The following is a 9959-nucleotide window of genomic DNA, read 5'->3' on the forward strand; positions in this document are numbered from 1 at the left end:
TGGTGGATATTTGGACTATGTTTTAGGGTTGATCCAATGGTTTTGAGATCAAAAAATCAGTTGGTATGTGTAGCTCTCTGAATAAGCTTTCCATAGAGTCCAAGATCACATAAATCGGATATTAGGTTCAAAAGTTATCGTCGTTTCTTTGAGTGTCGGCAATGCTGTTCTGGGAGTGGTGGTCCGACCGCCAAGAATTCCGGTCTGACCGCCAGGGTGGTGGTCTATCCATCAAGATGGGCGGTCTGATTCCTGGAACTAACAGAGAACTCTCATATATCTGGATCGGGTGGCAGTCCGACCGCCAAGGAGGCCGGTCTGACCGCCGAAGCTTGTAGAGAACCTTTGTTTTCCTGGAGAGGATGGCGATTCGACCGCCAAGGTGGTAGTCTGACCACCAAGAGAGTCTGTCTGACCGCTGGAAAGGTGAAAATGCTATAACAACTAGTTTTAGAGTCGTTGGTCCAGTGGGAAAGTTTACTATATACATATATTTAGTTCTACTAGCATCAAAACTATAGTGGTGTTTGATGCTAGTAAAACTAGTTTTGGTAACCTCAAATATTTTTGTGATGTTTGATGTTACCAAAACTTGTTCTTTGTATACATTCATCTTTGGATTAGATGTATACTTAGTACTTTATTTTTTTCAAATACAACACCTATTGAGATTGTTATCAATTACTAAAATAGAGGAGATTAAAAGTGCATCTAGCCTCTAAGTGTGGTTTTAGTAATTAATGATAATACCTGTGGACTAACAATAGTGTTAAAAAAATTTAGTAGGTTGTTCCGTAGGTGGTGCATGGAGGAGAGATATGCATCAAGATGGATTTGCTCTAAGTGATGCTCGGGTAAGTTAATAACAATACATATGAACTAACAATATTAAGAATTATTAGTAAGTTATTCCATAGAAAGATGCATAAATGATAAAGCATGAATTCGTTGAGAAATACCATGAGATCAAAAAATACATCGATGTCTTTGAGCTCTTAGTGATGCTCATAAGGAGAACGAGAAGCTCAAGAAGTTTGACAATAAGCGTAAAGGCAAAGTTACTTGCGGAAGATCAAGTAACTAAATGTATGACATTGTTAATAGATTAACTAAATGTATGACATTGTTAATAGATTTTATAGACTAACTCATGTGTTATGTGCTTGAGAGTTAGTGGGTTAGGTTTCATATGAAGATTGACAATAAACGTGAATGCTAAGTTACTTATGGAGATCAAGTAACTTAAGATATAAAGTTATCAATTATGCTTTATGGACTTACCCATGTGCTATGTGCTTGAGAGTGAGTGGGGTTAGGTTCCATATGAAGATTGACAATAAGCGTGAAGGCTAAGTTACTTATGGAGATCAAGTAACTTAAGGTATAAAGTTGTCAATTATGTTTTATGGACTAACCCATGTGTTTTGTGCATGAGAGTAAGTTGCGTTAGGTTCATAAGAAGGCATGAGTTGAATTGAGATATTCAATACGCTAAGTTGGAAGAGCAAGATCAAGACAAGTTTAGTGGACAACTTATATGATGCATGCGGTTCATGCCTCGGTGGTGAACAAGTGAATTCATTAAAGATGATGGATACAAAATGGTTTCCTATGACAAGATGGTAAAGGGCGAGCAATACTTAGGTGCGATGGACCATCTGGTGGTGAAAGGCAAGCAAATGGCTTGGCGCCGAAGGACCAATGCGATGGTGAAGGATGAGTGAAGATTTTGCGCCAATAGACCGTGCGAGGCTATAAGAAGCTATGGGTGATTCGCATCAATCACATGAATATCAAGAAGGGAAGTGAGGATAAACATCGTCATCAAGCTCAAGTGAAGAGTTGATGACGAGCCTTAAAGAGCTACGAGAAGCATCGAGACTACAATGATGTGTTCGTCAAGTCGATGGGATTGCTCAAGGCAAAGGTATAACTAGAATAAGTTTTTTATTTTTGCCGGTCTCAATGAGTTTGGTGGGAGACTGGATTATAGGATCGATAGTCGTACTATCAAGAGGGACTATCAAAAGCATTCTCGATTGTGGTATCGAGTGCTCAAACCATGTACTTAGTGTGGGATGAGTTTGTGTTGAGAGTTCTCTTTAGGAGTTTGGTGCCGAAAGTCTTGTACCCAAAAGTTCCAAGTTTTACCCGGATGTTCCCGGTTGTGTAGAATCTGCCCAACGACTAGTTTTTGAAAATGGGGTATAACTACCCCTTGGCCTCCTTGTGTGCATAAGGTTGCTTGGCTGGCCTTGTGCTTGTGGTGTGAGGTGTTTTGAACTTGGTGTTCCACCTTTGAGTGCTCCCCTTCCCTCTCTAGCAAGATTTGGTGAAAATCAAGTCTTGGTGGCTTAGTGAATAGAGAGAGAGAGGTGTGTGAGGGGTGTGGTACTTTGGTAGCCCACGGTTGTCACATTGGTTGCGTTTTTTTGAGCACTCAGTGTGCATCGTTCGCAAGTTCGAGGGTTTGTTACTCTTGGAGATCACCGTCTCCTAGATGGCTCGGTGGAGCGATTGCCAGCAATCTCCTCAAGTGAAGCTTGTGAGGAAACCCGAAAGTGGTTACAGAACTCACCATCTCTAGAGTGGAGGAAGAGTTGACCATAGTTTAAACCCAAGCTCAAGTGTGATCAAGATTGGTGAGGAAAAGGGTTGAAAGAGACCCAGCTCAAGTGCGACCTAACTTCCTCAAAGGAGATGTGGAATTTCGGTGAATATCCGAAATTCAGTAACAAATCAAGTGTCTTCGTGTCTCCTTTTCATTTGTGCTTATTTGCTATAGGTTTGCTTGCAATTCGTTCTATCTCATTTTGTATATCTTGTATAGAATTAAATTGCATGCTTATATTTTTATTTGTGACATCAATTCTTAGCTCTCTTGCATATCTTGCTTAGAATTGTTGTGCTTCTCTATCACCCTACGATTTCATTCCATCTCACTTTGTTTAGGGTGTTAGAGCACTAGTTGAACCTACCATTTTAGGCTTTGCGCTGAACCTGGAAGTTCAGAGTTATTAAACCCGGAAGTTCCAGATTCTGTACAGGCCTCTTACAAATCTCTAAACCCGAAAGTTTCAGATTTTGTATAATCCGCTGCATAGTTTTAAATTCAGAAGAGAACGCCTATTCACCTCCCTCTAGGTGGCATCATTATCCTTTCAAATATAGATGTAGTCGTCTATAAAGAACAGGCAACAAAGTCGCTGCTAATGTTTTGCATTTTATTCCTGAGGGAAAAGGTGATTTGATAATCACGACCAAAGTATAAGTTACGCTCTATAAATTTTGGTTATACATGTTGAATGTAGTTATCATGTTGATATGTAATATGACGTAGACCTCACAGTAGTGGATGAGAAACTTACTGCCATGAGCATGAACTCCGTCATGTAAGGACATGCAACACTATAGTCGCAAGTAATGTTATAGTCTCCACTGCTTTATGTTCTATCAATATTATAGAAGATATTTATTAAAAATATTTTGCATTGATTTTTGCTCTTTATTTAAGCAAAAATATAAACCAAAATATGTCGAGAGTGATATTTAGGTGTAAAGCTTCAATACAAGACAGGCACGTTGCTAATGTTTCGGACTCCACTTATGAGGAAGTGAGTGACATATGGTTACTGTTAAAGACATAGACTCTATACATGTTAAATATTAGTTAATAATATAAAATTAAAATTAAAAATGATTATTAAATAATTATTGCCAGGCCGCCGCCAACGCCAACCTCCCCGGGCCGGGCTCTAGCCTCGCCTCGCTGGTCGCCTCGCTCGCGGCCAAGGACCTGTCAGCGCGCGACATGACGGAGCTGTCGGGCGCGCACACGGTGGGGCGCGCGCGGTGGTCACGTTCCGGGGACGCGTCAACGGCAGGGACGCCGACGTGAACGCCACCTTCGCCGCGCAGCTGAGGCAGGCGTGCCCCGGGGGGTCCGGCGCGGACGGCAGCCTGGCGCCGCTGGACGCGGAGACCCCCGACACGTTCGACAACGGCTACTTCCGGGCTCTGGCGCTGCGGCGCGGGCTGCTGCATTCGGACCAGGAGCTGTTCAACGGCGGGTCGAAGGACGCGCTGGTGGGCAAGTACGCCGGAAACGGCGCCGCGTTCGGGAGCGACTTCGCCAAGGCGATGGTGAGGATGGGAAGCCTCGCGCCGGCGGCCGGGACGCCGCTGGAGGTCAGGCTCAACTGCTGGAGGCCCAACTAGAATACCACTACTAGAAAGCAGCATTAGCTCGTACATAGAGTCATAGAGAGATACATACAATACGGTCGTACTCAAACATGACAAGATGGTAGTTAGGATTTGTAACTTGATCTGTTTATGCAAAACCCAAAAAAAAAAAAGTATAATCAGTAACAAACACAGATAAACATGTACAGGAGTACTAGCGCTACCATATTATATAATTTTAAGATGGTGATTAACTCCACGTGAATAGTCCAATGCCTCTCGGCGCGACCGGGGGTGTGGGCGTGACTATAGCGTGTGTACTTAAGCGTACGTGCATCCAATTTGTCAAATAAAAACCTGATATTTGTGGTTATAAAGGTCTGTTTATTTCAGGCTGTTCTGATTTTTGTTTTTGATAGACGTCTAAAAGTTAGAAGTTTAAATAAAAAGTGATTTTTGGAGAAGATAAAATCTGTTTATGAGAAAATAAACTAGAAGCTGAGAAGGTAGTTGAGAGTAATTTTTTTGACAAGTAGTATCCTGAGAAGCTAAAACTGTGTTATAAAACCCAACAGTTAAAATCCAAAAATAACTTTTTAAAAAAATTAAAAACACAAATTTTCAGAAAAGCTAGAAGCAGAAACCTAAATAAATGGGCCTTAAGTCCACTGTTAATTTGCTCAGGTCTCGTTAGTTCATTAATTAATTAACCTGCTGTTTTTTTTTATTAACAAGAGGCATTGGACTATTGGAGATTCCGCCATGGCGCGTGGTTGCATGATGGGCTTTAAACTGGACCGTGGCGACGGCGTCATGCAACAGTCGGGTGATATGTAGCTCAGGTCAGCGGCTCGGCGCGACGGGAGGCTGAGGGCCTGAGGCCTTATCCTCTGGTATGGCTGGCGGCGGCGGAATGACGTTGCCTGCGCAGGGTTAAAGTGCGTGAAACGGCTAGTAACTTAAGCAAGAAGTCACCCGCTGTTTACCCGGTAGCAGGCACCTGGGGATCCAACAACGTCTTTTTGCTTATGGGCCGGCAACAGAGCAGGGTTGTGGGCCGGAGCCCTGCATTTTGAGTAACGGTGGCAATAGGTCTACCTGTCAGGTTTTACTCGCCCATACCTAACCTGAAACCCGACTTCACAAACCCAACTTAGTCCCGAAATAAATGTCGGGTGCAAAATGCCCTCCGGCCTCAGCCCCGACGAGGACCTGAGACCCAGCGGGACCCTAGCGCTGGAGAAGTGTGTACGTGGACGAGGGTCGACCAGAGCAACGTGTTTGCACGTGCGAGGCAAAACAATGCGAAGGGTGCGCGCTAGGCGACGACAGCAGAGGGCGTGCGGATGAGGCGGTGTGGCGGTGGAGGGCTTGCGGCCGAGCGGGCGAGGCGGAGCGGGCGCACCGACAGCGGGCGGTCAGGGCGCAGCAATGGCGGGAGGACTGGATCTACGACAAGGTCAAGGAGGTGGCTTGGGGAATGCTCGTGGGTATCGGATCTACGGCAAGATTGAGGAGGCGGCTGCTGGATGCTGAGGAAGAAAGGATCGGGAACATCGATTCGGCTGGGGAAGTCGGAAGGGAGCAGACTGTAGGGGGAGCAAGCGGACGGCTCGTGTGCGAGTAGCGTGATGAGGGTGGCCGTGGGCGGACGAGTAGCAACGGCGCGTGCTTGACGAGGGCGGTCACGTAGGGCCGTCGGGCGTCGGCGCGTGCTACTTTTTTTTTGCAGCGTGAGCATGGTACTTGACGCCTGAGCGCTTGGGCCATGGGTATCGGCTCTTAGCTAGGCCACTGGGCGCTTGGGCTGTCAGGCGCTGGTGAGTTTCCGAGTCCACGGGGGGAAATGCAACCTCACCCTAGAACCCGATTTGGGTCAGAACCCTGACCCGACTGCCCTGCTTCCCACCTGTCTCCGCCCTCATTAGATTTAAAACCCACGCGAACCCGATACGACAGGGGAAATTACTATCCCTAGCTAGGAGCCTTTTTTATTTATATATTTTTAATTTAAAAAAATACAAACTATATAGGTGTTTTGAAAATTTATTAAAATAGACTCCTCCTGCCAGTTGGATGGACGAGAAGTTTAAAAAGTGCATATTTTAAAAATGTCGAATGGTTTTATAATTTTTTAAATTAAAAAATAAAAAAATCTCTGCGCGAGGGCATGACAGTCGGAGACGGCCCAAATCGACGAAGGCCTGCCAGGCCATTCTCTTTCTTTTGAAACCAACCTTTCTGATCATCCCGCAACGGTGATCATTTAGTTGAACAGCTCCTATAGTCTTTGCGGTGAATTATGCTTCACAGCAAAACGTATCCATTTGCACAGGAAGAATGCGAAGCACAGAACATATACAGTTTTATAATATATATTTTTTGGTTTCGGACTTGCCATCTACACTTGACCATCATCCCTTGCGCCGGATACTGATCACTGATCCACTCAAGGGAGTGTGTCCGATCCGTGTGGAGAGAGGCTGCCGGGCCTCAACTCGAAGGCTTGTTCAACGTTCAGTTAAAGCACAGCGCGCCCTCCCGTGCCCGTGGATGAACCTCGCGTCATCCTCCGTGTACACGTGTGTCTCGTTCTGCAGCCTGCATTTAGTTTTTACCTTGCATTTGTCACTTCAATTTGCAATTCATTTTAATGAGAGCTGCCAGAAAGAGTCGAAGAGGATACTCACGACTGGCAGACGCTTTTGTTGAGAACGGTGGAAGAGATGAGGGACTCCCCGGTCAAGTACACCAGCTCCCCGTCCACCCTCTCCTTGATCCTTTCATTGATTTCTTGGGCAGTCAGGTTAAATGGATGATCCGATGCCATGACCCAGCCCCAGGTGTCAGCGAACGACGGCACGTGAGCAGTGTACGCTTTCACATCTGTCATCAATCAGCACCAATTCAAGCGCATATATATACACACACACGCATACATATGCACACTGGAATTTTCTTATGCAAAATTCATGGGAGCTAGAGCTAGGTAGGCTAGTACTCACACTTGAAGACATGCCTGATGGTGTTGTAGATGGAAGAGAAGACCTCCCTGTGGGTCAGCACACCGGCCGGCCCGGCCTGCCGAATCAGAGAAATTTAGTAAGCGAAACATCGACAGCATTGCATGGAGAAGGAGCTGATATGAGAAGGAATAGTGGTGTGCCTGCGTGACGAAGATGCCGCGGTCGTTGAGCTTGGGCTTGACGACGTGCTCGTAGAAGGACTTGGTGTAGAGCTGGTAGCAGGGTCCCCCCTCCACGGGGTCCGCAAGGTCGCCCACGATCACGTCGAACTTCTCCCGGCTCTTCTCCAGTTCGGCCCTGCAGTGCATGCATTTCCACGTACGCCCACCTCAGCGGATGACATGGCGTGCATCTCCATATGTACGTGTGCTAGCTTGCATTGGCTGCGTGCTACGTACCTGGCGTCGTTGAAGACGAGGCAGAGCTTGTCGCTGGAGAAGGCGCCCCAGTTGGCGCTCAGGTAAGTCCGGCAAAAGTCCACCACCTCCTCGTCTATGTCGCACATGACCACCCTTTGGACCGTGTTGTGCCTGAGCACCTCCCTCGCCGCGGAGCCCTCGCCGCCGCCCATGACGAACACCGTCTTCGCACTGCAGCACATATGCGCATCAAAATGGGTAGCTGGAAATGGAATCATGTGCTTGCAGGAGCCTAGCTATAACTGCTCAAGAGAGAGATCGACTGCTTCTTACTTGGGATGGAAGAGAAGGGGCGGGTGTATCAGTGACTCGTGGTAGATGAACTCGTCCACCTCCGTGCTCTGCATCTTCCCGTCGATGATCAAAGCCTAGTGGATCAGTCGATCAATCACTGTTCAGACCAAAAAATGCATACACGGTACGGTGTTGTGCTGCTAAACAAGAACAGAAACGGAGCATAGGCATGTCGTACTATACCTTCCCGAAATGCTTTGTATCGATGAGAGCTATCTCCTGGTACTTGCTTGCCCCTCGATGCAGCACACTTGCGTATCACACACATAGAGAACCATTTGGTCAGCTCGCGCAGCCAGAGAACCATTTGATCGATGGATATATGGTTCGTTTCAGTAGTTCAGTTTCATATATAGCTTAAAACTCCCCCCCCCCCCCAAGGCATCGAGGTGGATTTTCGACGGGTTGGTTTTCCCTTGCTATATATATAATTTCCATTTCTGTGCCAACAAGTAGATTAACATGGACTCACAGTCATCTTGCTATTCCTTTCAGTACATCTACTTTACAGACATATTAAATTTTTCAGAGACGACGTACGTACTAAATCACACGGGCCTGTACGTATATATATGCAGTACCATTTCAGATATCTGCGTCTAATTAGAATACCTGTTGAGTGCGTAGCAGAGCTTGAGGTCATCGTCGATCTCCTCCTCGTACCACTTGCTCTCCTCTGCACGCGGCTGCGGCTTCGTCATGGCCCTGCTCTCGTACCCATTCGTCTCAAGGCCGTTCCACTCACGGACGATGTCTTCCTGCACAGCCCCGACCATCTTGCCGCGACAACCACGAGGCTCACAAGAACTAGCAGTAGCAGCTATAGCTCTCGATCGATCTGCGAAGAAGGCTAAGAGCAGCAACGCTACTAGCAGCTATATGGTTGCTTCGATTTTCTCTGTGAACTAGCTCATGGCGTCTCGACGCTTACTTATATACAGGGGCCGGGGAGGACGCAGGCAGGCACAGAGACGCGGGGCATGATGCAGAGCACGATGGCATGCAGGTGCAGCATGATGAAGACACCGGATCGATATAGCCGACAAAACCCTAACGGATATGTTGCCTATGCGTACCGTACAAATGCAAATACACGGGTTGACGACCAGTGCTAGCTTAATCATATATATCTCCTCTTTGCTTAATATATAAGGGTGACCACTCAATCTTATAGATAATGCAATATATATAATCCTTCCTCTTGGTTTACTATTTAGTTTGTACCCGTGCGTTTGGACTAGCTGTTAATATTTGCACATCACAACATCAGATACACGCGGGCAACACATTATTGAGATCAGGTCTCTTAAGGTTATTTTGCCCTTTGGTCATGCCTGGCAAAATCCGTATGCGTAGACACATTCAGTGCATGTCGCAGAGGATCCCCAGCTGCAATCCAGATCGGTAGTGGAGGGTAAGCACGCGAGCATAAGCGCAGGCGCAGCAGCACGTCAACACCAACAGGTGCTGCTCCGAAAATCATGTTTTGTGGGCGCGCGAGCAGTCAAGTCGACCCACGGAACCCATTAGTATTTCGCACTACTAAAAACAATTTTTAGAGTCGATAGTAATCTATTTTTACAAGTATTTAGCTAATCCGTCTGAGATCAAAAGTCTATATTTTCATATACGCAAAATAGATCGTATGCGGAAAATCATTTTCAGAGGCGGTCATCTTTTCCTCTTCCGGAATCATCTTTAAAAACCTTTTCCACAGTCGGCCCACTAAAGATTTCAACAGACGGGTAACATAAGGACCCTTCTATGATATATATTTCTTAAAAAAAATAAGCATATATTTTATTCTCTTCAGATTTCACACAGTTTTAATATAGAGTTCAACATCACAGATTTCAATAGCATCACAGATTTCAATATTTAACACAAGTACAATAATATTCACAAGTATTTTTACATCACAAGCCTATATTGCTAAGAGTCTTTCTTCTCCCACTCACAAAGCCTTGGATGGCTAGCTAATTCACCTCCGAGATCAAAGAATTTGCCACTCCTGTGGATAACTTCGTGCATAATA

The 9959-nt window shown here is 45.9% G+C and overlaps 2 protein-coding genes across 2 annotated transcripts; one reads left to right on the plus strand and one right to left on the minus strand.

Moving 5' to 3' along the window:
• Positions 1–3533: 3533 nt before the first annotated feature.
• On the plus strand, positions 3534–4218 carry LOC133917804 (peroxidase-like). Its single transcript, XM_062361653.1, is given in 3 exon segments — positions 3534–3614; positions 3722–3851; positions 3854–4218. Coding segments are annotated over 3 exon segments (576 nt in total).
• A 2263-nt stretch (positions 4219–6481) lies between these two features.
• LOC133918714 (thermospermine synthase ACAULIS5-like) lies at positions 6482–8833 on the minus strand. Its single transcript, XM_062362730.1, has 8 exons — positions 8537–8833; positions 8108–8174; positions 7904–7998; positions 7610–7801; positions 7352–7508; positions 7191–7266; positions 6876–7071; positions 6482–6786 (listed from the first exon to the last, which is right to left on the minus strand). Exons 1-8 carry the CDS (start codon positions 8698–8700, stop codon positions 6696–6698), a joined length of 1038 nt encoding a protein of 345 aa, XP_062218714.1. The 5' UTR covers positions 8701–8833; the 3' UTR covers positions 6482–6695.
• Positions 8834–9959: the final 1126 nt, after the last annotated feature.

The sequence above is a fragment of the Phragmites australis genome, chromosome 5 (assembly GCF_958298935.1).
Source record: "Phragmites australis chromosome 5, lpPhrAust1.1, whole genome shotgun sequence".
NCBI lineage: Eukaryota > Viridiplantae > Streptophyta > Magnoliopsida > Poales > Poaceae > Phragmites > Phragmites australis.

Bases quoted from the DNA above. Each gene is read 5' to 3' on its own strand.
- LOC133918714 (XM_062362730.1), bottom strand. From the start codon at position 8,700: ATGGTCGGGGCTGTGCAGGAAGACATCGTCCGTGAGTGGAACGGCCTT. The intron at 7,999-8,107 runs GTATAGTACGAC...CTGATCCACTAG, and splicing joins ATACAAAGCATTTCGGGAAG to GCTTTGATCATCGACGGGAA. The intron at 7,509-7,609 runs GTACGTAGCACG...CATGCACTGCAG, and splicing joins CTCGTCTTCAACGACGCCAG to GGCCGAACTGGAGAAGAGCC.